General features: G+C 44.0%; 1 protein-coding gene across 2 annotated transcripts in view; it reads left to right on the forward strand.

The window, feature by feature from the left end:
* Positions 1-6,382: 6,382 nt before the first annotated feature.
* PKD1 (polycystin 1, transient receptor potential channel interacting) overlaps positions 6,383-19,870 on the forward strand; it is a 113,554-nt gene continuing 100,066 nt past the window's right edge. The window contains exon 1 of one of the 2 annotated variants that reach the window (XM_077919182.1): positions 6,383-7,284. In XM_077919182.1, the coding sequence (XP_077775308.1) occupies positions 6,515-7,284 (770 nt within the window). In that variant the 5' untranslated portion in view covers positions 6,383-6,514. The remainder of the gene's footprint in view (positions 7,285-19,870) is intronic. The other variant, XM_028706964.2, reaches the window with a different exon arrangement.

Raw genomic sequence — 19,870 nt, forward strand, 5'->3', positions numbered from 1 at the left:
ACTCAGACGCAGAGCTTTAAAGTGCAGGCCCTGCCTGGAAAGAGTGGAGGAAAGGGAAGTGTGGAGAAGCCCATTGTGATGGCCTTGAACCGCTTAAAATGGTGTTAGGCAATTTAATGGAGGACAAGGCTATCAATGGCTACTAGCTATGATGGCGATGCCCTACCTTCAGTATTGGCCCTGAATTTTAAAAGAATAATTTTATAAGTTGTGTGTCTTTGTTTCTCGGTTTGATCCTTTTACATGGCTTTGTTTGTATTGTGGTATCACATGCATTGTGACTTGCAGTTGTTTTTTATTGATCATAGTTAAGTATTTATTTATTGTAGTTCTTAAGAGTGAATTTATGTTTAATTATTATTTGCTGATGTTCTGACTGAATTTTATGGTGTGCTATTATATTCTAATAGATTTTTAATATTACTTTATTTGATATAAGTTGTTCGATTTTAAAGTTATGTTTCATTATGACTTTCTGTATTGGATCAGATTTGTATAAGGTGTGTTCTTTGTTGTATAGTTTGTTGCTGTAAACTGCCTTGTACATAGTAATATAGAAAGGCGGTATACAAATTAGAAGTGAAATGAAAAAATGAAATGAAATTATTGCATTTCTAGGTTGCTGGAGTTCCTAAAGGCAACTGGTTGGCTAATGTAAGAACAGGATGCTGCTTTAGAGAGGCCTATGATCTGACCCAGCAGTTAGGCTCTTCTTATTTTCTTGTTCTTTAAACAAGAAGTCTGCACATCAACATTTTTACGGTATATGAAATCGTCTCGCCTCACTTTAAAGCAGACGAGCAGCCATACCACTAGAGAAAAATGCTGTTGAATAATGTAAGTACCTGCCTCTGGAAATCATCCTGAATACTAAAAATAACCATGCAAATTTCTTGCTGTTGTGTGCAAACATAATGTATTATGCAAGATAATTATGGTTGCACACCTAATGTATAGATAATCAACTGAAAATCTAGGTGCCTATCCTGTTTGTGCCACGTGTTCTTTTTGTAATGCATGAATGAGGAACTTGTGTCAGGCCAAGAGCCCAGATGGGCAGGGTATAAATAGTAAATTTATTATTATTATTATTAATTAATTAATTAATTAATTATTCTCTTCTGAGCAAGCTACTTGGGGCCACTTGCCAATGGATGGCGCAATGAACATGAATTATGCCTTTGCACAGTGAGCTAATTTCTGCACTCACACCTTCTCTAGCTTCCATCAGACAAGCAAGAGGCATTGAGTTCAATGACACATTTGCTGCCCTGACCATTATCTTTTGGTCCCTACAGAGTCTTGTCAATTTCCTCATATAGGTGGAGGGGGTGTCAATGAGCCTTTTGATATCTCTGCCATATGAGCAGAATGCACAGAGCTCTGCAGAGTGCCCAATACCAAAGGTTAAAGGTAAAGGGACCCCTGGACGGTTAAGTCCAGTCAAAGGTGACTCTGGGGTTGTGGCGTTCATCTCACTTTCAGGCCAAGGAAGCCGGCGTTTGTCCACAGACAGCTTTCCGGATCATGTGGCCAGCAGGACTAAACTGCTTCTGGCACAACGGAATACCATGACAGAAACCAGAGCGCACGAAAACACCGTTTACCTTCTTGCCATAGCTGTACCTATTTATCTACTTGCACTGGCATGCTTTCGAACTGCTAGGTTGGCAGGAGCTGGGACAGAGCAATGGGAACTCACGCCGTTGCCCAATACCAGCCTTTTGTCTGCACCCTCTTGTTTTGAAAGCAACATATGAGATTTTCCAATAAACCTCAATAGGTTGCATCCAGTAAAATCATTGCCCCTGCAGAATGAATTCTACAGGTGCCAATGGATCTCCCGTCTCATCCCCCAAATGTGCTCTGTGTTTCTCCCCAGTCCTCTGAGCAGATTTGGGGGTGGTGTGGAAGGCACATGGTGGGGGGTAGTTTGCTTGCGCTTGTGGAAGTTGTTCCGTGCATGCAACAATTTAAGTTGGAGGCAACTCGGCTTCTGTACGTTAACCATAATAGCAATCACAATAGCAGCCGCCACCAATGGAGTACAGATCTGTTTTACACAACAGCTGGAGTAAAGACAGGGTTTGACAGAGCCATTGGGTGTAAACAATATTACAGAGTGGCTTGAGCAAATTGCTCTTGGAAATGACCGAGTTCCATCCAGTGACCTTCATGAGCAGGAGGCAACATTATGGGACCTCTCAAGCCAACTTTGGGACTCTTTCCCCCTCTTGGCCATTTGCAGAAAGAGACCCCTTGGAAGAAAATACTCTGAATAGTCTCCCCCAATTTTTGTGTATAGTGGCTGTCTCCCTGCTTGCCCCTGCATAGCAATTCCCTGGAACAAACCTGGAATTGGGGTGCAAAATGGCAGCCAGCCAGGTTGGAAATTACCAATACCATATGAAGGAAAGAGCCAGCAGGGGATACCGGTAGTTTTGCCGCTGCAATTCTTTCATGTTTTACTATTTGGAGGCATCTGCCCCCATGTGGCGAAAGCAGACATATATTTTGTTTTTTGAAAAACGTTAATTATAAGAAACGGATAATGTTCCAAAATAACATATACAGCATAAACACACCTGAACAGCATAGCCATATGTAGTAAGTCAAGGCAGCATCGAATCTCAGGTAAAGGTGAGGAGAAGGATTTCTATATGATATTTTTGTGTTTAAGACATATTGGGGACTCACCTTAAATGGAGCATCCTTCACCTCTGGATGCTGCTATTACAAATTTTGATGAACCTTTAATGAGTCCCATGAATGTGTATATATGGCAAGGACTTGTGTCCCACCACCTTCCTGATTAACAAAAGAAATAAAGGCGCCCATGTTGCTGAGAATGAGTCTGTTGTCTTGGGGGTTTTCCCAAGATGTCCCAAGGCGGCATGTTATTTCTCCATGAATCCACTGTTGGCCGACTCATGTCAGCCTTTGTCAACCTGGTGCCTCCCATGTTTTGGACTCCCATCAGCTCCGGCCAACCACAGCCATGCTACCATCAACCCCTGGCTCCACGTGCCCCTGCTCCCTGGGGTTGATGGGAGTTGTAGTCCAAACTATCTGGCTTGGCAGTGGCCGCTTTGCATCCCCTGCTATGCCCGAGGCAGCTTTCTCTCTAGGCAGACGGCTAATTTTACTTCGTTCAACGTTGATAGTCATCTGCCACCACGTGGTGAAACAAAAAAATTCATGTCCTTGGGTTTCACTAGTCTGGTCTCAAGTATATAAAGAAATACAGTTGCTGCCCATCAATGTAGACAATATTGAGCTAAGTGGACCAATTATCTGAGTCAGTGTAAAAACGCTTTCCCATGTTCCAGCCTATGGTTCTGTTGCGTCAGTGGTAGGGCATCGTTCAGCCCGGACACTGAGGTCCAGCTCTGAGGGCTTTCTGGCGGTTCCCTCACTGCAAGTAGTGAGGTTACAGGGAACCAGGCAGAGGGTCTTCTCAGTAGTGGTGCTTGCCCTGTGGAATGCCCTCCCACCAGATGTCAAGGAAATAAACAACTATCTGACTTTTAGAAGACATCTGAAGGCAGCCCTGTTTAGGGAAGTTTTTAATGTTTGATGTTTGATCATGTTTTATAATATTCTGTTGGGAGCTGCCCAGAGTGGCTGGGGAAACCCAGCCAGATGGGCGGGGTATAAATAAATTATTCATATTTATATTTTTATATTATTATCAGGGCCCTCAAGCCACAACATGCTCCCAGTCTGGTTTTGGGGACCCCCTCCATGTGTTTCCTTCCAAAAGTTTCTCTCTCTCTCTTTCTCTGCCCCTGCCCCCACCCCGGCTATTATTGGCTGCAAAGGTACCATTTAGACCAGCCAGGGAAGGTACAATTTTCCAGCAGGAAATTGGTGTGTGGCCCTGATGTTGCATTCTCTCCAAAATAAATGCAAAGAGTTTAAGCTTGCTTTTTAAAAGAAAGGTGCATCTTGGATGTGAATTATGTTCTCTCTTCTGTTTCTCCTGTATGGTCTGGAACTGCCTTCCTTTTGCTAATTTGTTTTTTGTGGCGAATCTGGACAAGAGTGGTTCCAGGGCAAGGCCTGAAGGCACATTTGGAGCTTTTCAGTTTAGAGAAAAGGCAAGTAGGAGAAGGCATGATAGAAGCATATAAAATTAAGCTTGGCATGGAGAAAGTAGAGAAGCATTTTTCTCCTTCTCACATAACACTAGAACTTGGAGACATCCAGCAAAGCTGAATTTTGGAAGATTCAGAATGGAGAATCTGGTTCTGGTGGAGTCAGAAAACTGTGGAATAGGAATGAAGTAAAGCGGCTGAAACCCGGAAGATAAAGCTGCCCACACTGCAACATTTTGCTGCAGGGTTTCACTTGTACATGCTAATATCCAATCTCCATGTGCCATCCTTTCTTTATTTTATTTTTTATCTGCCCTTTACCATAAGGACCCAGGACGGGTAACAACAATAACATATACAATTATAAAACCAATAAAACAGCTACATCCATCAAGACTAGGAAAGTGTACAAACAATTTAGAACAGTTCCAGATATAAAACACTTTTAAAAAATATGTTTTTTAAAAAAATGCAAGCATTTAAAAACAATTCCATATAGAAAAAGTTAAAACTTGGTTCCAATGCAGACTGGGATAAATATATCCAGTTAAAAGGTTTGTTGGAAGATGAAGGACTTCAGCTGGCACCAGAGATGGCACCTGTCTAATATTTAATGGTAGGGAATGCCAAAGGGTCAGTGCCAGGACACTAGAGGCCTGGTTACCATATTGTGCAGATATGACCTCCTGATGAGATGGCACCTGCAGGAGGCCCTCACCTGCCCAGCGCAGTGATTGCTTGGGGATACAAGGGATGAGAGGATGCTTTAGGTATGCGGCCAGTAACAGCACCTTGAACTTAGCTGGGTAGCTAATTGCACAACTCAAATTCACCCATATGTGCATTTTGTAATTTAATAAGCTATGTGCCGTTGCTGCTCAGTTTGATCTTTTTACAGTCTTTTATGTACTGTGGTATTTTATGATTTGCTGTTATTTTGCTGTGTTTTTTTAATTGATTATAGTCTAGTAATGATTTATTGTGAATTTTTGTTTAATTATTATTTATTGATATTTTGGGGGTTAATTTTATGGTGCAAAGTTATATTCTGAATTATTGAATATTACTTTATTTGGTATAGGTTTATTTTATAGTCATATATTTTTATTATGATTACTTGCATTGGATGGGATTGTTATAGGATGTGTGATCTTCGTGGTATATAAACCACCTACTATGCAAAATATATGAAATGAAATGAAAAATGCAATCCCACTTGAAAAGACCAACAGCTTGAAATCCCCCTGGGCGTGCTTGCTGGTCACAGGACGCTGAACCTCCACATTCCGCAGCAGTCTATTTCTGAGCATCAGATACTGAGTGCAGGAACAGGAGGGGAAGGCTGTTGTCTTTCTCTGAACATAAAGAACATAGGAAGCTTACAATGAGTCAGATCAGATATAGCTCCTTATTGTCTGCGCTGACTGGCAGCTGCTCTCCAGGGTTTTCAGGCAGGGGGCATTCCTAGCCCTACCTGCGGATGAACCTGGGACATTTATGCATGCAAAGCAGATGCCCTACCACTGAGGCAACAGAACCAGAGGCTGGAAAATGGGGAACCTTTTTATATTGACTCAGATAATTGGTCTACTTAGCTCCATATTGTCTACACTGATGGGCAGCAACTGTCAAGGCAGGGAATGTTACCTGGAGATGTCATGAGAGATTGAACCTGGGATTTTCTGCACAGAAAGTAGATGCTCTCCCACAAATCACAGCCAGCCCTGCATTACACTGAGCCAGACATTTAGTCCATTTAGCTCAATATTTCCTACACTGGCTGGCAGGGCCTCTGCAGATGGAGGCTTTCCTGCCCTACCTGGAGGTGCTGAGGATTGAAAGAGGGGCTCTAATTCTGCTGCGCTCCTTGGGGTGCCCAAGCTTTTTTCAAAGAGGGCCAGATTTACTGAAGTGAACATGCATGAGGGCTGGCTGACCAAAGTTGTTGAGCTTTGTTAAAGATTTGAATTGGTAGAGCTTTTGGGGGGATTTTACCCCAGGAAATAAACTGCCACAGGGGCTGGATTAAAACGACCGGTGGGCCAGATTAGGTCCCCCAAAACGGACTTTGGACATGCCTGCGTTAGAATCAGAGAAAGCTGATTTATATGGAGACAGTTCTTTGGTCCATCTAGCTCAGTATTGCCTACACGGACTGGCAGTGATCCTCCAAGGTTTCAGGCAGGGAGTCTTTTAAGCCCCTGGATATGCCATTGAACCCTGGACCTTCTGCGCGCAAGGCAGATGCTCTCCCAGTAAGCTGCACTCATCTCTCCATCTAGCTCAATATTGCCTACACTGACAGGCAGCGGCTCTCCGGGCAGCGAGAGTCCGGGGACTGATCCTGCAGGGCAGACGATGCTCATCCACTGAGCCGGGGCCCTTTCTCGCGGGCACCCCGGGAGAAGCGCCGCCGCATGGGCTTCTTCTGGCCGCTGCCGTCGGACTGGCCGGGGAGTCCGGAGCTGCCCCGAGAAGGGGCCTGGCAGGGCTGCCTCCCTCCTCCGCCGCCTGGCCCTGGAGCCGCCTTGGCCGGGGCAGGCCTGGATTTCCTTCCTGGAGCGGGGCTTGTGGAATGCTGGCGAGGCGCCCCGACGGGGCTGGGAAGGAGGCGGAGGCGGAGGGGAACCAGGAGGCGGAGGCTGCCGCTGCACGGCCACGGCGGGAGTGCTGGACGACGACGAGGCGAGGCCCGCTCGGCTGGCTGGCTGCGGCGCCGCGGGCGAGGAGGAGGAGGCGGCGGCTGGAGGAGCGCGGAGCGCGGCGGAGGGGCGCGGAGCGTACGGGCGGCGGAAGAAGCAGCGGGGAGGCCCGGCCATGGGCCGCCGCCGCTGCTGCTGCTAGGCGAGGGGGCGGCCCGGCCGGAGCGGCCATGCCATGCCCGCGCTGAAGCGATGCCTCCTCGGCGCTGCCTCCGGCCACGGAGAGCGGGGAGCCGGCCGCGACGCAGCCATCGGAGCAGCCTCGACGCCGCCGCCGACGGAGCCGCGGCGGGCTGGCCCCGCTGGTGCCTCTTCTGCTGCTTGCTGGGCGGCGGGCTGGCGCCGGCCAGCGCCCGCGGCTGCCAGCCCTGCGGCCCCGACTGCGCCTGCAGGAGCTTCTCGGCCGCCGCCTGCGCCGTGGATTGCGCCGCCCGAGGGCTCCAGCGCCTGCCCGGCCCGGCCTTCCCAGCTGCCACCGTCGCGCTGTGAGTACTGGCGGGGCGGGAGGGGGCTGGTCTTGTCTGTTTCTCTGTCGGGGGAGAGGGTTCCCTCCCCTACCTCCCCCCCCCCAAAAAAAAGTGAGAGAGAACTCATTGTTCTGAGAGAGGCAGCCGTCGAGGTTGACGTCTCTCAGGACAGGCGGAAGGAAGAAAGGCTGGGCAGGAGCGTCTTTGGAACTCGCGGCCACCAGATGTTTCTCGGGGAGGGGTGGGTTGCTAAGCTTCCAGCCCCTGAGCCTGGGTGTGTCGTGCCTGGCAAGGCGTTGTACTAGAGGACCCTTTGGTCCCCTTCCAGCGCTACAGTTATATGATTTTATGACTCAGAAGCGAACCCTATGGTGTTTGATGGGGCTCTTGTAAGCGCCTTATGGGCCCAGAGGACATGTAGAACAGGTTAGGAAGATGGTGGAAGAGAGGGGTGTGTGTGTGTGTCCCCTTTTCAGTGGCTTTTGGCATAATGGAACCTCCATGTTCAGAGGATGCCTATCTTGGAGTATCTCATACATCTTAGATGAGTGTTTTCCAGCTTTAGGTCCCCAGATTCTTTTGGGATTTCAACACCCATCGTCCCTAACAATCTGCTAAACTGACTGGGGATGATGGGAGTTGCAGTCCGAAAACAATTAAGAGACCCACGGTTTGAAGAACATGAAGTCTTAGAGCAACCTTTGTGTTGGTTCTGCCATTAATCTGATACACCAACAGGATGCACAAGAATGTGTGGGCTTTGGATGGGGACTACCAAGAAGGGGGGGGGGTGTTGGGGAGATGCAGTGCCCCTGCCAAAGATGCAGCACACAATTCAAGGGACATCCATGAATCTCTTAGCCATGTTCTGTCGGGAGGGCAATCTCTCTTGCACCCTTCCTTAATTGCCTCCTGAGCCCAGTCCCGACAGGATAGTTTCTGAAGTTGCAAAGCCATCTGGCAAACCTAGTGCCTCCTTCTGTAAATAATTTGTGCCCTAAGGATGGCATCCTGCATCCCAAGGGGATGGCAGTCTCACTCCACACCCACCCTGATCTCGGTCTCCAAGAGTTTCCATCTCATAAGAACAAGGAAGGGGAACCTGTAGCCCTCCAGATCTTGTTGGACGCCAACTCCCAGCCGTCCAGCAACATCTGGAGGGCCGCAGGTTCCCGACCCCTGCTGAAGAACCTAAGAGGAGCCCCGCTGGATCTGTCCGAGGGTCTGCCTGCCTGGTCCAGCAGCTGCCCTCCCACAACGGCTGACCAGACTTCCCCTGCGAGGAAGTCCTGAGCCCAGCCTGAAGGGAAAAGGGACTCTTCACTGCCTCATCCCAGCAGCACTCAGAGGTATACTTTCTCTGAGTGTTGGGCTTCCACCTAATTGTTGTTACATTATTTACATTCATTTAAAGGTCTTGCATGCTGCTTTCCATCACGGGTGACCTCAAAGCAGCTTCCATAAGGCATTTACAACAAGACCTACTTTTTTTTTAAGACAATGAAAACCAACAATACATAAATCAAGCAAAATCAATATCAAAGTGCAAAGAAAGACGTTTATTTTGTGTTCATTGATGGATCTCTACTCTGCCTTTAAGCTGACATCCATCACATGTTTTAGGTCTGTGACAATATTGGTGGTAGAGATGTCCTTCCTTTCACCTGCTCTGATTCAGGTTTCATTGAATCAGCCTTTTCCAAACTGGTGCCCTCCAGAACTAAGACATCTGGAGGGCACGGGGTTGGGAAAGGCAACATTGGAGGGTCTTACATTCTAGTACTTGGAATACAAACTTCTCTGTTCTTCTCTGTCCACAACATGCATCATTTTATAAACTCTCTCTTGTGTCCTTGCTTTGTTTTGCTAAGCTAACCATCTCTTATCTCTGGTTTCTTTGTTGCTTGAGGAGCGTAGGGTACCACTGATCTCTCCTGATTCAATGGAAGGAGGATGTCCAGAACAGATAACTGTGGCATCCTTGACACCAGGGAGTAAGAAATAACAAACAGCCAAAACATTGTCCTTTGTAGTGTTGGCGTCTGGGACTCAAAGGAGGTAGCCAGGCAGTTTCCCCACGTAGGTAGACCTCTCCCTGGAAATGAAATGAAAACAGTGTTATCGTCTTACGTGTTAGGTCTCTCAAACATTCTGAAAATCATTGTGCTAAATCTCAGGTGTGCATTGAAGTTGCAGCTTGCCTCTCTAATAAGAGCTAACGTTGCCTGATGAGAAGTTCTCTGTAACGGAAAAGGATCACTTACTATTTCAAGAAAAGAAAAGTTGCAATTTGGTAGGAGGAGGCTGATTTTTCTTTCTCTTGGAAAACCCCAAGGGGGTCTGGCCTTTTTCTGTTGGGAAAGCCGCAGATCTTGCCGTGCGGTCAAGCAAAACTTATTAATTATTTGAGTTTGCTTTGTGCTTAAACCCCCTTCTTTGCATAACGATTTCGTTGCTCAGATACGATGTTGTTCTGTGCTGTCTTCTTGGTGAATGTGAAGAATCTTGTTGGTTCTAAACAAACTCACCATTTTAACCAAAGTACTGATAACTTTGCATTCTGGATGTTTCGTTTTTAGATTAAATTCATTTAATTAACAAGTGGCTTCTACAGAACTAAATCTGCATGGGAAGGGCTGAAGCTCAGTGGCAGAATACATGCCTGGCATGCAGAAGGTCCCCAGTTCCTGTGTACACACTATCATTTCTCGGAACTGTGGTTTGTTAAAGGTTGCTGGGAATTGTGTCTCTGTGAGGGATAAACTACAGTTCCCAGAATTCTTCGAGGGAATTAATGCATTTCAAATGTGCCTTCAAAAGGGCCTTCTCGGTAGTGGTGCCCGTCCTGTGGAACGCCCTCCCATCAGATGTCAAGGAAATAAACAACTATCAGACTTTTAGAAGACATCTGAAGGCAACCCTGTTTAGGGAAGTTTTTAATGTTTGATGTTTTATCGTGTTTTTAATATTATGTTGGAAGCCGCCCAGTGTGGCTGGGGAAACCCAGCCAGATGAGCGGGGCATGCATAAATAAATAAATGCTTTAAAGGTAAGGGAGCAGGACTTGCAAGGGTAAGGGAGCAGGAGGTAAGGGAGCAGGACTTGTTCTGATGATCTTTATCTTGGTGGCTAATTTCACTGTTCAGCACCGAAAGGAATAACGAGACCCAAATCAAGTGCTGAAATCGAGCCCTTCAATTGTCAGTCCATTTACTGGCAGAAAAACCCCAAAGTTAGATTTGCAGATACCTTAGATACCTTGGGTGGTGGAAGAGCATCAAAAGTAAAAAAAAAATTCCAATGTAATTTTTAAGTTGGTATTTGTTGAAATTTCTGCTCATCTCACCCACAAGTGTGTTTACCGGGTGCAGATGCTGCACTGAGTAGACGTTTTAGCTTAATTCCCAGTTGGCTTAATTGAGCCTAACAGTGTCAATCTCGAGACGAGAGTGAGATTTTGTGGCTGTGCTATATGGGAATCTAAATATACACCATGGTGCTTCTGAATACCATTTGCTGGAAACCACAGGAGGAGAGATTTGCTCTTGTGCTCAAATCCTGTTGGTTTCCTGCTGTGAGAACAGGATGCTGCTCTAGATGGGCCATTGGCCTGATCCAGCAGGGATCTTCTTATGTCCATATGAACTCAAGTAGAAAATACAGAGGCAAGAATGACCACCTTTTCATGGGATGTCAAGCATTAATCGCAAGTTTCTGCTGTTCATAGATTCAGGAGCTGGACCACTGTTTGTGATGGCGGAAGTGCTGGGTCGCATAGGCTTGCAGAAAGATTGCCAAAAAGTATGGGAATCTGAAGATATTCTAGATGGTCAAAGCTGGATTTTAAATATCTGTTTTGGCAGAAAGGGGAAATGTTGCTTTAATAACTTGAATTAATTTCAACTCTTTTCTTGGAATTTCAACTCCTTTCTTGGAGTTGAAATGTTTTTTTAGTTAGCAAATTCTCACCCGCCTCCCATTTTCTTTCACTTCCGTCAGTTTTCCTTATTTTTGAGATTTGTATTTATTTTGACTATTTAGGTAGGTAAAAGAACAATATTGCATTTATAGGGAAAACTCTTTTTGATAGTTGGTCTTCATATTATCATCCATTTGAAAAGAAAACTGCTTTAAAATAACTTCTCAATGATTCCTTACTCCGTATAAATAAGAAACGTCCATTTAGCAATAGTAAATCATGTTGGCAAAGTAAAATCAGCTTTGGCAGCTTTTTCGGTTGCATGCAACTAATATTTACTCCGAGTAGATCTATTTAAAATAATCCTAAATTGTTCATGTTCTATTCTGGGAAGGATACAACTGTATATGGCTTTGGGTGCATATTCATGTACATATAGCCCTTTTGGGGGGAAATTTGAAATGTAATTCAAGAAATAGGATATAATATCCCTCTTCATCCAAAAGATATTATTTTGGGATATTTTAAATTGGTTAATAGTTCTAGAACTGATGTAAAAATACTTAGCTGAAGAAATTTGTATTGCCGAGTTCTGGAAAACTTCAAAAGTTCCAATAATTTCAGAAAAGTTAAAGAGATATTGTTCTGTTGGTAAAAACAAAACAAAACTTATTACACTAAACATTAATTTAGAAACCAAGACAATAGACGATTGAAAGATGATTTGTGAATTACCAGGACAACACATTTACAGATAGTAAGATTGAACCTTTTATTTTTATTTATTGTAAAGCTGTTGGCTTTGTTGTTATTGTATAATTTTTTCCCTGATTTTGTGTAGGTAGTATATTAGCTATTGTTACTGATTCTGCTATTTATATGTTGCACATTTATGAATTTAATATACACAAACATTGCTATACATTTGTAAAATAAAACAAACGTGAAGTTGATATAGGAGAAGTTAGGCACCTAGTGAAGAGAGGTGCGCGTTGAAGAGATCTTTTGAAATGTGTAGCTTGCAAATTGCCTTACATGGCAGCGTTGGAAGCCACTTAATACTGAGTCAGGCCAACAGTCCATCTGGCTCAGTATTGTCTACACTGACTGGCAGTGGCTCTGCACAGTTTCAGAGAAGGGGACATTCCCAGCCTTACCTGGAGATGCCGGGCATTGGAACTGCGACATTCTGTATGCAAAGTGGATGCTTTGTCACTGAGCTACAGCCTTTCCCCAGGGTCAGTCCAATAAAATACCACCAAGCCCTGTGCAGAGACTGACAGCGATACACTTTGGAGGAATTTGGGTACCAAACTGAGCGACTCACCTTGCAACCAGTGGATGAAAGGACCCTTAGTTGTCGGATGCTTCTGATGTCTTTTTCCCCATTCTGATTTGGGTGGCATCTGTAGTTGGGGACACATTCAGTGGGTTGTCTGAAAGGGCCCACAATGCTATGGCTGTGAAGCTTAGAGCAAAACAAATGAGGTCTGGTAGGGAAAAAGTGGTTTGGGACATGGTTTAACTGAGTCCTGGTGCAAATGAATATACATACAACTGCCTTTGTGGTGAGTTCAGTTGTCAGGCTTGCTCTGTCCATAAGAAAATCCCTGGTGGATCAGACCTCAAAGGCCCCATCGAGTCCACCATCCTGTTTCTCAGCATGGACAACCAGATGTCCGTTGGGAGTCCTCAAGCAACAACAACTCTCCATGTTTGTGTTCCTCAGAAACTGGCTTTCAGAGGAATGGTGCTTCTTGATCTGTCAGGGAGCATATACTGTAGAAGCCTTTGGAAATGACCCAAAGGTCATCTACTCCAGCTTTTTGCCATGCAGGAATTATAGCTAAAGAATCTCGGACAGATGGCCACCCAACCTCTGCTTAAAAGTCTTCAGTGAAGGAGACCTGCCACCTAGCAATCAGAACCAATAGATCGGTTGATATGCTACCACCACCATGAATCGCTGTGGAAATGATGTGGCCAAGTGGATTACCAGTGGCTGGAATAAATTGCAGCTGAAGGCCACATCTGTGTTCATTTTTTGCTTGTGGGCTTCCCACGAGCATCAGGTTGGCGACCACGTTGGTTGCTAGACTAGATGTACCTTTGGTCTTGTCAGAAGGGACCTCCTTGTGTTGACTCTTGGCTTGGCTTTTTTTTTAATTTAACCGTGGTCACTGTTGTGGGTCCTTTGCACTTTGATTTGGATGTTCAGATGTCTTTGTGGAGTGTCCCCTCCCTAGTGTAACATGGGCTGTTTTTGAAATCCCCCCAAATCAAGTCGGCTAGTTCATGAAAGTATTGGGGAACAATCTCTCTCCATTTTATCAGTTTTTGTAAATTTAGCGTTCACTTTGCACAGATGCTCCAAGGAAATATAATGGGGCAAAAAAAAATCAGAGAGAGAATAATAGAGGGATTGTTTTTCGTTTTGTTTTTTTGCAGGGGTGTGTTGCTTGCTTTTCCGTTCATGTTTTATTTGGGTTTTGCAGGGTGTGTGTGTGTGTGTGTGTGTGTGTGTGTGTGTTTTGTCTGTTAATTTCCAGGAGGGTTCTAAGCATCACCAGTTCTTCTGTGATATGCGTATTCTGTGGGTCTCATGACAGTTTCTCAGATGTCCAAATGTGCCCCCCGGCCAAAACTGTTTGGGGACCCCTCTGCTCTGGGTACGAGTTAGATTGGATATCACCCACAGATATGCTTCTCTTTGTTCATGTACTTTATCTTTGAATTGGAGGAAGATACGATGTCATTGTACAGATGGAATGTTAACACCAGACAGACTCCATAGCATGTATGGAACTAATAAAATGATTTGATTTTTTTTTTGAAGTGCTGGACCCGTAGAGTGGATGCTTATGTTACACATATGTGTTGGGGAATGTCCTTTTGCTAAAGTTTTTTTGGAAGGGCGGGGATGTGATATTTATAAGATAACAGAGATGCATTGAGACCGCATGCCTTTGTGATCTTAACAAATTATTTGAAAAACTCTGGTATATGAAAGGATAAGAGCTTGGCCTCAACTTCACTACACATTTAAAGCAGTATCATAGCACTTTAAACAGTCATCACTTTCCCCCAAAGAATCCTGGGAACTGTAGTTTCTTAAGGGTGCTGAGGGGTTCACCTATCAATCCCAGGAAGCTCTGGGAATTGTAGCTCTCTGAGGGGAAGGGTGGTCTCCTAACAACTCTCAGCGCCCTGAACGAGCTCTCAGGAAGCTATGACTGCTTAAAGTGGCATGATACTGCTTTAAATGTATAAATAGGGCTTTTGATAGAAAAATGTGTCAATAGCTGCAAATACTATAATCCCAAAACTTTGGAAAGCTTGAGGGGTCTTTGCATTTTTCAGAATGTCTAGAGATTATCAGGGAGGAATGAACTATCCAGTCACATCTGATTCACCAATGAAATGGGATTTGTAGTTGTGATAAATGGTCGTATAGGTGGGTTCCTTTTGCTACCTCTCACAATAAGTCTCCAGATTTGCCTTTTCTTTTCTCTTTGGTAATGGACAGGTGCTTTTCTGCATTAGCTCCCCTCATAGAAGCACGTCCCTTATTACTATTTTCCCAGTTGGTGAGGTGTTGTGTACTACTAGCATATAAAACAGGAACACCTTACCCTATATGTGCCCGCTTGACCACTTTGATCTGACACTCTTGTAGGAGCCACATAATACTCATTCTGCAATTGTAAGAAATTGATATTTTAGTGTGACAGAACCTACACTTTGGAACTGCCTACTTCTTGACATCAGACAGGCATCTTCAGTGTACTTTTGACAGCACTTTCTTAAAACATTTTTGTATAGGTACATAGATGTTGACATGATTTATTTTATTTTATTACAGTACTGTTAATTTAATCTTTATAGGTACTTGTTTTCAATATTTTTATTGGTAATTTTAATATTTCTTGTAAACTGTTTAGAGGTATACGATTAATTACCTGCCCTTCACCCTGAGGTCCCAGGACATGTTACAGCATTAAAACACTATATTAAAAAGTTTAAAACAATTTACAATCCCAAAAACAAGGTGGGTACTTCCACCTCAAGTATCAAAGGGCCAGGGTAAAGCGGTGCATCTTCAGCATCTTCCAGAAGCTGTATAATGAAGGTGCCAGACACAACTCAGGGGCCACCACAAAGAAGACCCTTTCTCGGGCTACCACCACTCTAGGACATATCTGCCGGCGCAATTGATCAGTAATGCCTCAAAATGAATTATGATGGGTTTTTTTTAAAAAAAGGGACAGGAAGCATCGGTATTAAAGGAAGACATTCTTAGGGTCAGGGTACCATGCCTTTCGTATGATAACATGTGTATAAATTTCATACAGGTATAATTTGTAGCATCTCAGGGAGATGAGCAGTTCATTTGATTGAAAATGAGCAGATTTAAGTTTGCTTGGTTGTTGTTGTTGTTGTTGTTTAGTCGTTTAGTCGTGTCCGACTCTTCGTGACCCCATGGACCAGAGCACACCAGACACCTCTGTCCTCCACTACTTCCCACAGTTTGGTCAAACTCATGCTGGTAACCTCGAAAACACTATCCAACCATCTCGTCCTCTGTCGCCCCCTTCTCCTTGTGCCCTCCGTCTTTCCCAGCATCAGTGTCTTCTCCAGGGAGTCTTCTCTTCTCATGAGGTGGCCAAAGTACTGGAGCCTCAGCTTCACGATCTGTCCTTCCAGTGAGCACTCAGGGCTGATTTCCTTAAGAATGGATGTGTTTGATCTTCTTGCAGTCCATGGGACTCTCGAGAGTCTTCTCCAGCACCATAATTCAAAAGCATCAATTCTTCGGCGATCAGCCTTCTTTATGGTCCAGCTCTCACTTCCATACATCACTACTGGGAAAACCATGGCTTTAACTATACAGACCTTTGTTGGCAAGGTGACGTCTCACCTCACTCAAGATGCTGTCTAGGCCTGTCATTGCCCTTCTCCCAAGAAGCAGGCGTCTTTTAATTTCGTGTCTGCTGTCACCATCTGCAGTGATCATGGAGCCCAAGAAAGTAAAATCTCTCACTGCCTCCATTTCTTCCCCTTCTATTTGCCAGGAGGTGATGGGACCAGTGGCCATGATCTTCATTTTTTTGATGTTGAGCTTCAGACCATATTTTGCGCTCTCCTCTTTCACCCTCATTAAAAGGTTCTTTAATTCCTCCTCACTTTCTGCCATCAAGGTTGTGTCATCTGCATATCTGAGGTTGTTGATATTTCTTCTGGAAATCTTAATTCCAGCTTGGGATTCATCCAGCCCAGCCTTTCGCATGATGTATTCTGCATATAAATTAAATAAGCAGGGAGACAAAATACAGCCTTGTCGTACTCCTTTCCCAATTTTGAACCAATCAGTTGTTCCATATCCAGTTCTAACTGTAGCTTCTTGTCCCACATAGAGATTTCTCAGGAGACAGATGAGGTGATCAGGCACTCCCATTTCTTTAAGAACTTGCCATAGTTTGCTTGGTGCCCTGCTATAAAGGTGTGACTTCTTTGATCCAAAGGGCATTTAGTAAATCAGAAGTAGGATTCTGAAGAAGTGTCTTGTGGATCAGGTATCAAAACTTCTGTTAAAGGCATGATATTTTGCCGAGAGAGACTTTTTGATCACCATTGCTTTCTTTGTGGCACACTTTTGTTTCAGGACTTGCAAAGTGACTTTGCCGGATCGCTGATCATTCCTGCTTGAAGTTTTGCTCTGCTGAGCCTCCTTTGGAGTTTTTAAAGCAAGACTATCCCTGCTTACCCAAATCATGCATGGTGGCGAACTGGAGTTTACAGCCCCATAAATATTTAGAACGCCACTTTGGTGGTCTCGCATGACAAGTCTCTTATTTCTCAGTTCCCCATCTGTAAAATGGTGATGTTATTAACCTCACCACAGGGCTCCTGGGAAGGACCCAAATGCAGATCTTAAAAGGGCTCTGCAGATTTCAAGCGCTATGTATGCCCAGCAGATAGAGAGAAAATGTGTTTCAAGGAGTGGTAAAAAAATATTCTGGTAATAAGCAGGTTTGGAATTTTTATTTTATTTTTAAAAATCTTAGTAGTTTACACAAACCTGCTGTATTCAGTTGTGCACCTTTTATAAACTGCTAGGCAGATGCCATCTGAAAAAAGGAGTCTTGGCTAATTTTAAGTATATGAGCTTTGATTAATCAGTTCAGTTTGCACTTATGTGGAACTAGGTGTTCTGAAGCAAAAAAGCAAATTTTCTTGGGTTTTAGATAATGTGTGTATGCATCTGGTTACTTGGGACAGCTTTGTAGGCAAGCAAATTAAACACTGCAGCCCTTGATGATGATTATGATGATGATGAATAACGAATAATGTTGTAGAGAACTATTCTTTTTCTAAGAACTTCATGGCTGGTTGTCTGGAAATCACTTTTGTTAGCCAGTCAGCTGGGCATATAGCTATCTGCAAGCCAGGTTAATAAGCAGACTTTCTGCATGCTTCATCCAGAGGACAGCAGTCACTAATGCCCCTGACCAAAACCAGATCCATGATCCTACATTTCTCAAGGGGGTTTAAGAAGGTTTTGATGCTGATGCCGGCATTTCTCATTTGTGTTAGAAACCGATCCAGAAAAGTATTACGCTGCTTATTTCTTCTTTGGGTAAAATCTCAATGATGCCTCCAAGTCTTGAGCCTTTGAAATAATTTATAGCTTTAAATCCTTTCTCTGCGCACACCCTGGCCCCTCGGCATAGTTTTTTTCAAGTACCAAAAATAACATCTGGAGAAAACAGAGTCTCACAGAAGGTTGCTGTCTGCAGAAGAAAGACAACAGGGTGGTGCCTGATTTGGGTTGTCAGGGGGAATTCCTATAAGTCAGGGAAGTAATCTGTATCATCTTCCGAAGTAACCAGTCTATAAAAAGGGCACCTGTTGGATGTGAGCATTTATTGCATCCATAGAATGACTTCCTGTAGTTTTCTGGGCAAAGCTGGGAGGATTTTGGACCTACCAACCCTTCAGTTCCTTAGGGACCTCTTGACTTGCTTGAAGATGCTTACCCATGAATGGTTTTGGGTATGCTGATTTTGGGACACCCACCATTCATAACTGGTGATGTGGGGCAGAAGATTCTTTTCAAAGCAGGATAGAGAGTGGTGTACCACTGGTGTGCGGCTTCCAGGGGGTTGCACATAAATTTATGTGGCCCTTGAACTGAAAAATGGTTCTCTGCCCCCATCTTATCCCATGGGAGTAATCTTTTTTTTAAAAAAATATTTATTAGGGTTTAACAAATCCAGAAAAAAGAAAAACATACAAAGCTTAAAAAATAGATAAAGAAAAAAATACAATAAAAAAGAAACAACAAAACATTATGAAAGAAAAAACAAAAACATTTAAAAAGAAAAAAACATTTAAAAAAGAAAGAAGAACCAGTATTTTCATGTCCTTATCTTTCATTTGCTTATTTCCTTGACTTCCTCTCACCTCCCTTTTTGTATTCTAGTTCAATTAGTTGTTTCAGCAAGTCCTTTCCCTCTTTCTCAAATTTAGTTCCATAATTTATCTTAACGCAATTTAGCCTTAAATTTTACGCCTTTACCCATAATCAATCTAATCTTACCTAATTCTTAATAACATTTCTACTAATCCCATGGGAGTAATCTGATGTAGTTTTTAAGATAGTCATTCTGTTGCATCAGGAGATGAGGCAGAATTACTTGGGGAGACTGGCTGGAAGAAGGGATGTTCTGAGCAGTGACTCATTCAGAGGTACATTGGGCAGCCTCCTTTGTTGAGTGGCTAACTCCTGGAAGCTGCTGGTTGTTCATTTAGTTTATATTCCTGTGGCAGGCTTTCAATTCTCTCATGACACATGAGTGTGTCCTGCAACATTTTTTTTTTTTTTGTGGGCGTTTCTAAAGCGCCATATACATGCTCAGATTCATCACCATCAATAGCAGATTTGTCACCCTGCCTACAGTTCTGGAGTTTTGCTAGTTTCTTCATTGAGGGATCTTAAAAATAGGTTTTTGGGTGTGAGGAATTCAAATCTTCTATTATTTTTGTGATTCGACAGCATTTAGCTTGGTAAGTCTATGTTGGATGAAGAAGCAAATTAACTGCTTTCGGAAAACCAACGAGTTTTAATTTTACCTCCTGAAATTGGCAGGTACTGCTAAACAACAACAGCAACAGAATACAACTGCAAATACTTGGCAATAATTGTTAATGATTTCTGTGCAATTTTACACGCATTTTACTTTCCAGCAATACTAAATTATATCCGTTTAACCAAAATATCATTTGAATTCCCAAGTCATGTTGCAGCATTTTAGTACCCCTCATTTTGGGAATCTGAAAGCTGAAAAATTCAACACGCCGTACCCTGACAAGGAAGCAGGTGGGGCCCTGCTCTCCTGCCCTTGCGGCTGTTTTCTGACGGGAGAAAAAACTCTGGCACCGGCGCTCGGAAGAGGAACGGTCACGGGTTCTGCCTCATGTGCTGCTTCTGTGTAAAGGCTTAATGGCTTTCGCATGGGAATGTTTCTCTCTTCTTTCTGAGCAGAAGGAGCTGTCAGAGCCAAGAGCTGGGTCCACCAGCACCAAATGCTGGGGAATAATAAGAAAGGGGATCCGATCCTGCGGACGCTGGGCACATTAGTCTCCTGTAGCACTTGAGCGTGAAAGATTTTTGGGAGAGAGGCT

The sequence above is a fragment of the Podarcis muralis genome, chromosome 14, assembly GCF_964188315.1.
Source record: "Podarcis muralis chromosome 14, rPodMur119.hap1.1, whole genome shotgun sequence".
NCBI lineage: Eukaryota > Metazoa > Chordata > Lepidosauria > Squamata > Lacertidae > Podarcis > Podarcis muralis.